Source organism: Chinchilla lanigera, unplaced genomic scaffold, assembly GCF_000276665.1.
Source record: "Chinchilla lanigera isolate Chin_1 unplaced genomic scaffold, ChiLan1.0 scaffold00013, whole genome shotgun sequence".
Lineage (NCBI taxonomy): Eukaryota > Metazoa > Chordata > Mammalia > Rodentia > Chinchillidae > Chinchilla > Chinchilla lanigera.
The window spans coordinates 21,856,190-21,871,493 of record NW_004955414.1 but is presented as its reverse complement, the minus strand read 5'-3'; the positions used below and the strand labels follow the sequence as shown (position 1 = coordinate 21,871,493).

General features: G+C 38.9%; 3 protein-coding genes across 4 annotated transcripts in view; all 3 read left to right on the top strand.

Moving 5' to 3' along the window:
* The window catches only part of LOC102012951 (olfactory receptor 52N2), a 163,249-nt gene that overhangs the window by 68,769 nt on the left and 79,176 nt on the right, over window positions 1-15,304 (top strand). The gene's annotated exons all lie outside the window — the stretch shown is intronic.
* Window positions 1-15,304, top strand: part of LOC106146227 (olfactory receptor 56A4-like) — a 99,394-nt gene that overhangs the window by 68,781 nt on the left and 15,309 nt on the right. Inside the window, exon 3 of the mRNA XM_005380108.2 lies at window positions 2,293-2,342. Coding sequence (XP_005380165.1) covers window positions 2,293-2,342 — 50 coding nt within the window. The remainder of the gene's footprint in view (window positions 1-2,292; window positions 2,343-15,304) is intronic.
* LOC102012632 (olfactory receptor 52L1) lies at window positions 583-1,557 on the top strand. The gene has a single exon (XM_005380106.1). The coding sequence runs from the start codon at window positions 613-615 to the stop codon at window positions 1,555-1,557; it is 945 nt and encodes a 314-aa protein (XP_005380163.1). The 5' UTR covers window positions 583-612.

The window sequence follows — 15,304 nt, the reverse complement described above, 5'->3', positions numbered from 1 at the left end:
AGAAAGGTATGTGACTCAAATACATACATTTAGAATAAATGAAAATATATAAATAATTAAAACCTTGGGAATGGATGAGGTCAATGCAGAGATAATGAATGGAATAGGGAAAGGAGGAGAGGACAGAACTCTGGAATCAGCTTACAATGAGATGGAGAAGATAGTGAAGCTCTCGGGAGTGACAGGAGCAGCAGCTGTAGAATGTTAGGTCATGGGAACCTGGGAGACTAGTTTCAAAAGCAACAAACTCACTTACGTGTTCAGTAATACTCAGAGATTAGTAAAGATAATTCTTTCATGTTGATAGTTCCATTATATAAGTGATTGAATGGGAGAGCGTAAGCATCTCTTTCAGTGCAACATGAATTTACTCTTACTGCTGTATGAAACTATGCTTATCCTAATTTAGACATGTGAAGGTTTCAATTATAAAAAGGTTGTCTTCAGAAAAGGAAATCTCTTCCTTGTGTCTCATTTTACTCTTTTATATTGTAGGTTAAGCCACCTTATTTGCATGAAGATGGTAACCAGATATGGCCAATGTGATCATGCAGCAGGAATGGAGCAATCGTGCTACTGGTTTCTTTTCTCTCTTCTCTCTCTAATCTGCTGATGATGGCCCTCAGCAATTCCAGCTGGAGATTCCCCCAACCTTCTTTTTTCCTAGTGGGTATTCCAGGTCTAGAGGAAAGTCAGCACTGGATAGCACTGACCCTGGGTGTCCTTTACTTCCTGGCTTTAGTGGGTAATGTTACCATTCTCTTCATCATCTGGACTGATTCCTCCTTGCACCAACCTATGTACCTCTTCCTGACCATGCTGGCTGCCATTGACCTAGTCCTGGCCTCCTCCACTGCACCCAAGGCCCTTGCAGTGCTTCTGGTTCATGCTCATGAGATTGGGTACATTGTCTGCCTGACGCAGATGTTCTTCATTCATGCATTCTCCTCCATGGAGTCAGGTGTACTTGTGGCTATGGCTCTGGATCGATATGTGGCCATTTGCCGCCCTCTGCACCATTCCACCATCCTGCATCCAGGGGTAATAGGGCACATTGGAGTGGCAGTGCTGGTGCGTGGACTGCTTCTTCTCATCCCTTTTCCTATCCTGTTGCAGAACCTCAGCTTCTGTCAGGCTACTATCATACGCCATGCCTATTGTGAGCATATGGCTGTGGTAAAACTTGCTTGTTCACAAACCACAGTGAATCGAGCTTATGGACTTGCCGTGGCACTGCTTGTAGTTGGGCTGGACGTTTTGGCCATTGGGATTTCCTATGCCCTTATTCTCCAGGCAGTGCTGAAAGTACAAGGGGGCGAGGCCCGACTCAAAGCTTTCAGCACATGTGGATCTCATGTGTGTGTCATTCTGGTCTTCTACATCCCTGGAATGTTCTCCTTCCTCACTCACCGCTTTGGTCACCATGTGCCCCATCACGTCCATGTTCTCCTGGCCACTCTTTATCTTCTTGTGCCACCTGCTCTCAATCCTCTTGTCTATGGGGTGAAGACTAGACAGATTCGCCAGCGGGTACTCAGGGTGTTCTACAGAGAGTGATTGATCTGAACACATCCCAATTACTTTCCTCACTGGCTCCTACTATGGATACAGTCGAGAGCCCATGACTGGTAGGGGCTATATAGAATGAAGCCATTCCACGATGAATAGTCCTGCTATTCCTACTAGGCTAACGCAAAGAATACCCATCAGCACTTGGCACCATAGCCTATGGGCTGTATCTGGCTATCTGGATTTGTGAATACTTTTTCATTCGTTATTTTTAAAAATCCAGATTCTAACAGTTCTCTATGCCCTTTATCAGAGGTGGTAGGAGATAGGACAGGTACATGACTGCTTTGGATATGCCACCCTTCAATCCTTCATCCTATGACTGATCATGCAACACTGTCCGGAGTGAGTATGGAAAGTCTCAACCTTTGCCCACTTCCAGGTTTAGAGTTTCTCAAGATTGCTGAGCTAGTGCAGTGAGCTACAGATTACTGAGCTCCTGGGTAGCAATAGGGTCTCTTCAAAGAAACTGAGATGGCATCAAAAACATCCTTCATTGTAATATGAATGCTGTTTGTTTAAAACAAAATATAAGTTGGGCAGGTACTGTATGTTGCAGATCTTAAAGATAATACCAGTATAGTCTCTCTCTGTTTTTTACTGTGCATGAAAAATGTTTAAGAAATGGCAATTTAATAGAATGTAAATTTGAGTGCATAATACCAAATGGAAAGTAGCTGAACAGCACAGAGAAAACAAGGCTTTTCATATCTTCACATCCAGGTGTTTCACAATGAAGAAAATACTAGAACATCTGGGAAAAGACTTCTTAGGTAAGACATGGTGGAAATTAACATATTCTAAATTTATAATTTCTAAAGTGTTTTAGCCAATTTTTTTAGAGATGGAGAAAACAAATACAGTATGCTACAGGGGTCATGAAATATCATATCAAGAAATGAAGGTATAGAGATTCTTTATATACTGCAAAAGTTACATCTCTTATATAGACACACACACACTCTTCTTCAGCCATACGACACCCGTCCAGTAAAATATTATACTAGTGTAAGCTTATAATTTTAATACAAATCAGAGCCCTACCATTCAGCTCAACAAAAAGGCAGTTTTAAAAAGTAGCACTAAGATATTGTGAAGGAGAGTAAAATCTCAAAAGTATTCTTTCATGATTGAGACTGCTCTGTATAATAAAACATTAGCTTACACATCCATCAATAACCAGTCACTGCAAGGGTAGTAGTGAGGTAGTACTACTGTCCCTGTCTTGTGACTCTGATGTTTTCATATGCTGCCTTTCTAGGCAGGTCCAGATTGTTTTTTAATGATTGCAATCAATTACCAAAAATGTATATTTTAAAATTAGACATCTGTTTTTCTAAATCAACCTGTGAAAGAACAACATTTTTTGGATCTTTCACAGATAACTTGTTTACAAGCAGTTTCATCAATAAATTGTCATAGGAACTACTGCCTGCTGTCTACAGCCACAGTGAAGTGGGTGGTAAAGAAAACCACCAAAAAAAATCCGTAGGACATGAAACAGTGATCAACTGAACTGTCAAAGGTGACAATAATTAAGCCAATAACAAATATCCAATAATATAATTATATTGGGATTTAAAAATATAACCACCAAGCACACTAGTGTGTCTCTTTTAAAACAATTATGTTTGTATTTTAAGTTTTAAAAAATATTTTTGCTTATGGTACAGACAGAATAAGTATCTAACAAAATGTGCTAGATTCTGGTGTTGGTATACACAGCTCTAATACATGTTGTGATACTGTAATTTGAGAAGCAGTCATGTCCCTTAACAAATTTATAAATAGTGGATATGGAGTTATGTCAATTAGATCTCACATTTCTGCTAGTAGCAACCACGTAAAAACTTAGAAAAGGCAGCTACAATCAGTGTATTATATCCTGCTTGTAGGACACTGTCCTAAGAGCTAGTATAACTATATATTTTTTTGAGTACAGGGGATTGAACCCAGGGCCTTTGTGCTGGAGCTACATTTCCTGCCTTTAAAAAAGTTAAGTATTTGGAGACAGGGTCTTGATAATTTTCTGAGTTTCTCAGGTTGGAATCAAACTTCAAATCCTCCTACATCAGCTTCCTAGAGTTCTGGGATTACAGGAATGCACTACCATGCCTCTATTGGCATAACTCTTATGTTCTTAAATTTCCAGCCATCAAAGTAGTACAAAATGTAGTATTGCTAGATTGAGGTGTGATTCTTAGCTGTAAATTTTACTCCTAATAAATTGTAGTTTTCTTCAGGGAGACTGAGTATTCTGTCTTTAATTTGGCTGACACACATGGATGAATTAGGAAGGAGTGGTATGAGTTTCTATTATTGCAGGAGGAATTACATGTTATTATGTTGGTTTCAGGTCTAGAACTTAAACTCTGATAAGTTGGCTTGGGGGAAGCCCAGGCTATGGTGTGTTACTTCCATTAGAAAGCATCTTTCTTGACTGCAGAGGGATTCTGCTTTCATAGGTGATAAAAGAAAGCAGCTTGCTCATTATTATAGTTCTTGAACTGTGGATAAGATGGTGAGAAGCAGCTCTCTTTGATCACAAGATGAAAATAGGACTTGAAGGCAACAGAGCAGCAATGTGGAAGTGCCTGTGTCCTTGACACTGGGCCACCAACGTGGACTTGAGCTTGAAACAAAAATAAACTTGTGTAGGTTCTGGGTAAAATGTTGGAACAGATATATTCTTCACATGACTTGGAAAGTGAGAAGAGCTAAGGGTTAAGAAGAAGAAACTATATTCTGAGGACAGAAAAAAGAAGAGCTCCAGGTACCAAGAAAGAGGTAAGAGGAAAAGTAAAAAGCATACAGGAAAGGAAAGACAATATAGGGAAGAGTATAAAGTATTCTACCACTTCAATCCTGACTCCTGGAGAACAAGGAAACCTAGCTCTGGAAACACAAGGTAATTCTGCACAAGGCTAACAGCTCCAGTGACAAATGCAGCAACAGTCCTAGCTGTAGAAGAAGCCTAGGGCTATTGCAAGGTGTAAATCCAGTGGTTTACATGTGCAGTTTTCTGATGGACCTGGATTTGAATGCTCAGAAGATTGTTTGATTCCCATCACTGCTCCTTTCCAGTACAGAACTTACTGGTCTATTTCTTTCCCCACTCTCCATCATGTTAGGAAATATGCCTCTGCTTGGACGTTTGCCGTGCCCTCATGTTCATGGATAGGGGAGCCTCTAGAGGGAGTGGGCACTAGACCAGTCCACATCTCACAGAGCTAGCCAGGGATAGTAGTGGCTCTGGGTTCACAAAATGAAACAATAAAAAGCCCCTGAGGTGAGTAGAATGTGAGGCAGACAATATACTATTGATACCTCATAGAAAGACTGGACAGGACTGAGTATTCACATGGCACCAGCCTGTTAAGTAGGAGTGGAGAGAAAATACAACAGACCCCAGGTGTGATTTACCGCCCCTCCCCCATACCTTGTGGATTCCAGTATCACAGGTCCTGGACAAATTTTTACACACCCAAACACCTCAGTGTGGAGGAATATTTTAGACTCATTTTTCTTTTTCCTCCTTGTTTATTCTTCTTTTGTCTGCTTGATGCTTCCTTCTTATTACTTTATTTTTATTCTGTAAGTAGATTTAAAAATCTCTCATTCTTTTCTCTCATATTCTTTCTGTTTGTTATGATGCTTCTCATCCATTTTTCTTTTCCCTGCCCTTTCCAATTTTATTATGATTATTTTCTTATTATTACTTTTAACCATTGTTAGTTTGTTAATTTTTATTTTTACTGGTATATATTTGCAGTACATAATGATTATATTCTTTGTGGGGAGTTAGTACATATACATAACACATCTTAACTCTTTTTTTCACTCCATTCATCTTACCCCATTCTCTACCCCTCCTTCCTCCTTGTTTTCTTTCATTTTTGAAAAAAGAACTACCTCCTTTTTTCATTATCTATCTTTTACTTTGCTCTTATACATAATATGTATAATTTGAGTTTCTCATATAAGTGAAACCATGAGATCTTTAAGCTTGTGTGTCTCATTTATTTCACTTAACATTATGGTCTCAAGCTGCATCCATTTTCCTACAATTGACTAAAGTTTTAGCCTTTAGTTCACTCTATATTATTATTGTCCTTTTCTGTCATTGATGATGCTATTCTTGCTTTTTACTGTATTTCGATATCTGGTTTGTCTTTGTGTTATTATTGTTACATAGTTTGTTTTCTCTTCTCTCAGCAGATTGGAGATTTAATCTTCTAAAGAAGGCTGGTCGCTAGGGGGCTGGGGAGTTAGCTCAGTGGCACAGCACCTGCCTGGCAGGCTCAAGGTCGTGAGTTTAATTCCCGGAACCAGAAAAAAACAAAAACAAAAACAAAACAGCAACAGAAGGCTGGTCACTAAGAACCCTCATGTAAAAATGGAAGAGAAGCTGGGCACGGTGGTACACACCTGTAATCCCAGCATTCGAGAGGCTGAGGCAGGACAATTAATGGAAGTTTGAGGCCAGCCTGGGCTACAAAGTGAGTTCAAGGTCAGCCTGTGCTACATAGCCAGACCCTGTCTCAACAATAGCAACAACAAAAAAGTAAGTGATATTCATTCCAACAGATGCACAAATATCAACTTAGTCACACAAGAAATATGAAAAAGTGAGCCAACATGACCCTTCCAAAGGTCCATAACTCACTAGTAAGCAAATGCAAAGACATGAAAATGGATAACGTGCTGGACAAAGAATTCAAAACTGACTTTTACAATGATCAGTGATTTCAAAGAAGATACAAATAAACTGAGTATCTAGTGGGGAACTTCAATAAAAAGAAGGAGATTCTGAAAAAGAACCAAAAAGAATTGAAAATAAGAAGCTCATTAAATAAAATAAAAAAACTCAAGGGAAAGCCAATAGAGTAGGCCAAGCAGAAGGGAGAATTTCAGGAATTGAAGACAAGTTTGTAAGTTGTCATACAAATGATAAAAAAATTATGAGCAAAGTATCTAAGAACTCCCGGACCCAGTTAGAAGGTCAAATTTTTGGTATAGAAGAAGATGCCACAACACAGAGTTAAAGCATAGAAAGTTTATTTAGTGAAATGATAGCAGAGAAACTTCCCAAATCTTGGAAAAAGTATGGATATCCAGGCATAGAAGGCACTGTAGAATCCCAAACAGGCATGTCCAGAAGAGAGCTTCCTTACTTCATCTTATAGTTAAAATGACAAAAGTACAGATCAAGAAAGTAGTATTAAAAGTTGCAAGAGAGAAACATCAAGTCACTTATAAAGACAAACCTGTCAGAATCATTGCACATTAGGAGAAATTCTAAAGTGCAAGAGTGAATGGAATGATGTATTTCATCCATGAAAGAAAATTACTACCAATTTAAATTACAATATTCAGCAAAACCATCCTTCTTTTACAAAAAGGAAAATTTTGTCTTTTTCTTCTGTTATCTTAGTATAAGACAATACCCACAAAGAATTAAATGGGGCTTAAAGTAGCAAATAACCATGGTGATAGAATATTCTCTATGTTGTTTTGTTTATGTATTTGTTTTTGTTACTTTGGGTTTTTTTCTTTTCTCTTTAAAATAAAAAACAAAATTTATATGTATATACAAGGACAGCTGGGATAGGTGTATTGCTGATGTCTGTGGTTTATTGAAAGGAACAGTCAATGCTTAAAATTTGCTTTTTTATTAACCAATTTAGCATACTTGAATCTGGTAACCAGAATGACTGATCTGAAAACAGCAATATACAGTATGAGAACCATTGTTGAACTCCTACCATCTTGTATGATGAAGCTCTGCATCGTTTCCAATGTTGTTTCTATTATTACTTGTTACTGTCTGATGGTTTGATCAATCTTACATTCTTACATCTGGTGGACTGAGCAACTTTGTTGAAGATAACAGTATGTAGTGTAGCAACCATTGTTAATGCCTATCATTTTGTTTTGAGGTCATGTACGTTTTTTGTTGTTTTCTTTTGTCTTCATTGTTGTTAGTTTTTTAATTTTTAAAATAAAAAAAATTTAAAAAGACATGTAATCACCAATCCCCTACTCAAAAAAAAAAAAAAAAAAAAGCAAATAACTTAATAACTTCCATGTGTAAGGCTCCCCTGGTAAGTAATGACTGGAAAATATCAGTGGGACCATAGGAAAATAATTTCAATTTCTTCCCCTTTCTTCTAGATCTTAGGACCTCTGTTTACTTCCTTCTCCTGATATTTAAGTTAAATATCAGGCTCCAAGTACAATTAATCCGTGATGTGCAAGGAGAACTACAGGATCCCATACCTGGAGCCTTAGCAGAATGTAAAACATGAGAGATAATGGTGTCCTTCAGATTTATTTGAAAATCAGATCATGAGCTTTTACGCCAGGTAGGCTCAATACTCAAGTACAAAGCAGGAGAGAGCCCAGTGCCATCGTTACATATCCATGAGGCAGGCAGTGAAACAGAGGCTGGAACATGCTTCCTACCCTCTACCACCTCCTCATACACTGTAGGTAAGCACACTACCACTGAGATATGTCCCCTGCTCTGACTGCGCTTTTGAAACACAGACAGACAGACAGACACACACACACACACACACACACACACACACAGTGTCCATTGCACTCAACAGTTACTGTTCAGTTGCATTAATGATCCATCTTCCCATATGGAACTCCAAGCAAAGGAGAGGAGTGGAGAGAGAAGAGAGAAGTATTCACTTCCATCTTTCCCCCTTGGGTTGAGATGAAAAACAGCTTTCCTTTGTCATAACATTCTTTACTAACAGGTAGTAAGTGGGCTCTTTCTCATCTCTTGGGTAAGGGCCTCCTGATAATATTACATGGAGGGCTGGAAAGTCATCGGTAGCGTTGTGCTGGACCAGAAGTTATATCAATGAATTTCAATTGGCTAAGCATGTTAGCTAACTTTATTTGGGTAATCATTTCACAATATATAGATGTTAAATAATTACTCTGTAAATTTTAAATCCAAGCAATTTCAGTTTTCAATTTTAATTTCAGTATCAATAAAGCTGGGAACAAGTGGCTAAGGTATCTTTTTAGAATTTATTGTAAGTTCAATGAGGTGCCTAGATATAACATAGACTTAAGAAAGATAATAGTTTCTTTGTACCATTAAATTCATCTGAAATGTTAGAAACTAAGATATTTATTATTGGAAATAATATTTCTGTATATCATTAATATCTAGAAATTAGCATCATAATAAATATACAAGATCCTTAAAGGTACTATGTAAAATTATGTTCAAAGCATTTATTTATTTATGTATGTATGTATGTATGTATGTATTTTTGTCTTTTTGAGACAGGGTCTTACTGTACAGTTGAGGCTGGTCTTGCACTCACTTTGTAGCCCAGGCTGGTGTCTAACTTGCAATGATTGTCTTGCCTCAGCCTCCCGAGTGCTGGGATTATGGGCATGTACCACCACACTTGGCTTTGTTCAAAGCATTTAAATGAAGATTACACATCACAGCTAAACTATATACTTGAAAGATTTAAAGGACATGTTAATATTTAAAAGATGTCAGTTCTCAAATTAATTGATAAATTCAATGAACAACATTCTAGAAAGATTTCTAGAGGAGTGTTTAACCATAGAATATAAAGTGATTAAACATAGGTTAAAGGCTTGGAATATAATAAAGAATTTATAACAGATCTCTGTATATAGAAGAGGTAGTATTCAATAATATAATTTACCAAAAATCATATAAATATACCTACATATGTCATCTTAACATTTATGTAGAAAGCCATGAATGTCATACCCAACAGAGTGCTTATATTAATTGTTTCTGAAAGGTATGATTATTCTGGATTATAAATTACATAGTTTGAACTTTAGAATGTTAGTATACTATTTTGTGACAGAGGAAAGATTAAGAACAACTACCAGTTGGGCTATATTGCTGAGTGTCTTGGTTACTTTTTTCTCGTTGCTGGGACAAAATACCTGATGTCCAAAATGAAGGAAGGAAAGGTTTATTTCGCTTACAGTTTGTGGAAGTTTCAGTCCGTACTTGGCAGATTATAAGGCAGAGTGGCACATAGCAAAGAGCTACCTCTCAGGGCGGCAGAACACAGCTAAGCCACAAGCACACACCAGGGCCAAATGGGGGAGGAAATCCCAAGCACTCTTTTCCTCTCCCTTACATATGCAAACTATCCACTCAGGGGAGGTGCAACTCTTACACCCATATTCAAACTGTAATGGTCTGCCCCTCAAGCTTGGCCGCTTGAGGCTTTGGGGGGACACACAGATTCAAACCATAACACTAAGTGAGAATTCAAAGGGTTAAGTATCAGATTAAAGAGAAAAATGCATCCACGTTAATAAGTAAATAAATGTAAGATGCTAGTGAATTCATCGACACATCTGAAGGTCACCAGTTAAAACTCATGGAGAAAGAGGAAAAAAAATAGAAGGATGGGAACACTGGTAACTACAAAGTAGCCATTCAGTTTTTAGTAGCTTGATTGTAGTGCCCTTTGGAAATCTAAGTTTTGACTATCAGACTGTATGGTAGTATCTCTCTGAGGCCCAACTGTGTCCCAGATGCATCCTGTCAGTTAAAAAGGACAGCATTGTGTTACTAAGTTCCCAGTGGAAACAGCTCCTGCCCTACCTGCCCACCCAACTGTCATCTGCTTGTTCTCCTCACTGTATCTGTTACGGATGGGCCCAGTCCTCCCAAGAAATAGAAAGGGTCAGAGCATTACATCTGAGTAGCAGGCTGCTACACCCCTACCAATCCCAAACAAATTTACCAATGATACCAGGAGAATAAATTTGCTCCCATTTCTACTTCATATACTTTCTGGGTAATTATAACTATACATGGGCCAGAGGAGACAACAGGAAGTTAAATAAATTGCTTACTACTTTACTAAATTATGTTTACAAAATCAGTGGGAGGTACTATTGGCTAAATATTAAAACACATCTCAAATTATTTCTCTTGAGCACAGTCTTTACCTGATGTCTAAATCTCTCCCAAACTCCTCTAAGATTTGCCCTAAATTAAGCAATTATATGATAGGTAGCTTTTCTTATCATTATTAATTATTTCATTTATGTGAACTTATTTTTCAACAGAGTATCATTTGATGAAAGATAATGCATGGAAGTCCCATTGCTTGGAAACCTGGAAATGGTTGTGTGCTTAGTTCAGTCTTTGCCCAAATCTTAATCTTTCTTACATAAAGTCCCAATATTTTATGATCAATATATATTGATGCACCTCTAAACCTCAGATTTCAAACACCTTATTAATTGCTAGCTCAGGGTCAGATTTCCAAGTATCCTTTCCTTGCTTGGTTGTGAGGCATAGTGAAAGTGAAGGAGTAGCCTTCTCAGCTGCTCAGAATAGAAGAGTTATCTAAATCTTGCAGTGCAGTAAGGGATACAGAAATAGGACAGGGACAGGCATGCTGGCTTTAGTCTGTCATTTAACACCTGGCAAATGGGCTCAGAAAAAGTTATGATGAAGAATTGGCCATTCTGCCACCTACTTGAGCAGAGCAGATTCAGATGGAGATAACTTTGAGTTTCCTGAACCTGCTAGAAAAATTTCTCATAAATATAGACCAGTTTCTCTATCATTTCTGTTAGCCCAAGTTTTTCTCTTTTTCCCAAAGTAAGTTACCACTGATATTCCTGTTTTCTGCAGGACACACACTTACAGTTTGTGAAAATTATCCTTTTATCCCCATGGAGATCAAAGCCTCATGGCATCCTGTACTTCCCTATGGCTATATCTCAGTTTGGCAAGAGATTTCCTAACACATGATTTCCTGTATTGGATAGCACACTTCAAGTGGACAAGCTTGAACAGAGTTGAGAAAGCATCTCTACTTTGCTCATGGCCTTATAGTTCTGTGAAAGAACAATGCTCTGCATAATCGACTTACATTCAGTATGCACTTCCACATCCCAGGATATTTGGGAGTCCTTTTCCTTCTCCTATTCCAGACTTTCTCATCTGACTCCAATATTCCAGTGTTAAGTACTAAAGCAATGGGCTTTAATAAAGCTGGGGCCTAAGTGATGACACATAGGGCAGTTATGGAATTGTCAAGCCCAGCACAGGTGGCTGAAGAAGCTGGTTGCAAAGGTTCTAGACAGGTTTGGAGGTGAATCCACATTCAATTCAACAGTGGGGGAGCAGGATCGTGCAAATACTAAGCCTTGAAGGCAGACACATTTCTACCCTGATGTTTCCATAACATTAAAAGTTACTCTTGGAAGAAGTCTTGGAACACTGTCTTGGTTGAATGAAGACATGGCTGACTTTCACTGTGTCTCACTGTGCCTCACTATGTCTTGGTTGAATGAAGTGACATAAAATAAATACATTTAAAATTGGTAGAGTACACAAATTTTTTCAGTTTAATTGAGAAAATCTGCAAACGATCAGTTTGCTAAAGCCTGACTATGCTGGAAGAGAGTATATTCAGAATGTGAGGAGCAGAAGGTGAATGGCTCTCCAACAACCTCTCCACTTCCCTCTCCCTGTCCTGGGTTTGCAGGTCAGACACATTTACTAAAGAATTGGAAGAACACAGAGTCTTTTGAGAAGGAAAATCTGATAGCACTGAACAGTGCTATTCAGCACCACGGCAGGCTTAAATTAACACTCAGTGGCAAAAATGACTAACAAGTATCCTGGAATTAAATTGTAAGAAAAAAAAAATGAGTTCTTTGATGGCCAGTGGACAAAAGAAAGACCTATATATTTTAGAGAGACGAATACTACATTTTCCACATGTCACAGAAGGTTTCTGTATACACCGTCATCCTGATACTCCACAGTGCCTCAGGGTGCATGATAAGCCTATGAGTGCTACCAACAAGAACTTGATTTCTAAGGCAGTTTGTGACATCAAGACTGTGCATCCCTAAAACTTGCCAAGAGTAAGAAAATTCTTCGTTATAAGTAAGTGAACAGTGCCTCCTTTTGGTTATAAATGAGAATAACAATACTGGCAAGAATTCAGGTTCCCAGCCTTGTAGTTAAAGAAGGGTAAGAGTTCTGTATTCAGAAAATTTCTGAGGCTTTCCAATACTTGAAGGCAGGAATGGCATAATGGGTAGCTTCCTGAAGATATTGTATTGCCTGATTATAGGGCAATCAGCATTTGAATAATTAATTAAAAAATAACAGATGTTAAGGTTTGTTTCCAGATGTCTGATAAAGTGGTGGGGATATAGCTTAAGGGCACAAGTGCCTGCCTGGCAAGTGCAAGGTCTTGAGTTCGATTCCTGATACCAAAAAAATATATAGATGTCCCATCAAAGCCTCATGCAGTCATAGGTGGGGCTTTTCCAGAGGTGGCTGGATCTACAGTGTGTGATGCTGGGATTGACTCTTGGTGCAACTCTAAGATCAAGGGCACTAGGATTAAGGGTGTGAGTGCTACCTGTTCTAAGTAGCCTGAATAAGATATAAAAGATTGAAAGAGCTGTGGTTGTCCCTTGTTGCTTTGTTACAACAAAGCAATGGCCACGAACTGCCATGAACTGTTTCTCCTCTGTGATGTCACCCTGCCTTGGAGCCAGCGGATTATGGACTAAAACCTTTAAAAACCGTGGGTCAAATAAACCTGTCCTCCCCTAAGTTTGGGTGTCAAGTACTTTGTGTCAGCAAAGATAAAAGTAACTAAGACAGAATTTGGTACCAGAGAAGTGGAGTTGTTGCTATGACTATACCTGGCCATGTGGCTCAAGAACTTTTGGGACTGGCTTGGGGGAAGAGTTTGGAAAAGTTCAGAGATGCTCCCTGAAAAAGTAAAGCTGCATTGCCTGAGGCTGTACCTGATGGGAGAGTCTGGTCAGAGCTCAGAAGACCAGAATTCTGATGGAAATTCTCTTGGTAAAAACCAGGTTCAGAAGGTTTCTGCTGGGAAGAACAACTGCATTGGCCACTGGACTCCATACAGTATATGTTTTGCTTTGGCAGAAAGTTTGTCTGCACTTTGCTTGTGTCCAGAGACTTTGCCTGAGACTGAGTTTAAGGGCAGCAGACTAATCAATCTGGCAGAAGAAATTCCAAGGCAGTCTAAAGTTGAAGTGTTGGCATGACTACTGTTGGGCACTTTTCAGTCAGATTTATGTTGCAAATCAAGGGCAAAGAGCCCAGCAGGATGATTTAAAATGTTTTGAGTTTGGCCAAAAGGAAGCCCCAGTAAATCTGTGGCCTGAAAAATGGAACTAAGAAATTAGTCACTGAAAAGATTAGCAAGGAAAAGTGAAGTATTTTGTAACTACACAACAGAAGTGATGGCCTGAGAACATCACAAGAACCAACAGGACTTTAGCCTTTGCAGCCTTAGAGTAACAAAGATGAAAGACTTTCCTCTGAGAAGAGAGCACCAGACCACTATGTTCCAGAATGGTGGTGGTTTAGGGAAGTTTGTCCTTGGGATTCGGTTCATAGGCATTCAAGCCATACAGCCAAAGAGAAAGAAGCCTGGCTACTGCTCCAGCTGGTACCAAACCTTGACATCATGCATGTGGTGCTGGTTTTAGGTGCATGCAGAATGCAAGACTTGTGGGGTCAGGAAGGTTTCCACTCAGATTTCAGAAGAAGGCTGGGTGGCCAGGTGGTGTGTCCCTGGGAAGGCAGTATTTGAAGCTGAAGGTGCACTGAAGACCCCAGAAGTGTGGAGAAGCCAGGAATGTGTATTGTCTGAGGAAAACTGCAAGGAGGGAGCAGAGCCAAGCTGACCCCAGAGAGAAGCCATGGGAGCCATAACCACCAGAAGTGACACAGGGCCAGAGCCATCCCAGCCCTTTGGAAAACAGCACAGATTTCTGGAGGTGCTGGAAGCAGTACTGTAGCACTTAATGTTTGCCCTGCTGGATTTTGGACTTACTTTTGCCCCAAACCTTTGTATCCTCCTACTTGTAACTTTTGGAAAGGAAATGTTTACCTTGTGCCATTGAATGTTGCAAGCGTTTAATTTTCTTTTCATTTGTACAGCAGGTTGCAACTACGGATTTGTCTTAAATCTCATAGGAGACTTTGGTCTTGAACTTTTCAGCAATGCTGTTAGGACTTTGATAACTCTTGGAGATGAACTAAACGCCTTTTGCATAAAGGCATGTACATGATTCTTTGGGGGACTAGGAGTAGAATGTTATGGTTTGTGTCGATATGTCCCACCAAAGCTGCATGAAATCATAGGTGGGGCTTTTCCAGAGGTGGCTAGATGTAGAGTATGTGATGGTGGGACTTATTCATTGTGCAATGCTCGGATCAAGGGCACTAGGATTAAGGGTGTGAATGTTTCCTCATCTAAGTAGCCTGGATAAGATATAAAGGCTAGAAAGGGCTGTGATTGTCCCTTGTTTCTTTGCTACCTTATGCCTGCTATGAATAGTTTCTCCTCTGTGATGCCACCCTGTCTTGGATAATTATAGACTGAAACCTCTACAACCATTGAACTAAATAAACCTTTGCTCCTTTAAATTTGAGTGTCAGGTATTTTGTCTTAGCAATGAGAAAAGTCACAAAGACAAGAGACATAGTATGTATGCAATTATTTTCTTTTCTCTTGCCACATTTAAATCAACGACAAGTTGATGACATGGCAAGTACTCATCAGGATGGTATATATCCTTGGTATTTTGTAATCTATTACATATCAGTATCTGGCTAAGGACTATATATAATAAGAACATTTATTCATTCTATTTATTAAAAAAATGTTACAGAGCTTTTATT

Excerpts from the sequence above, each read along its gene's own strand:
- LOC102012632 (XM_005380106.1), top strand. The coding sequence starts at position 613 with ATGATGGCCCTCAGCAATTCCAGCTGGAGATTCCCCCAACCTTCTTTT.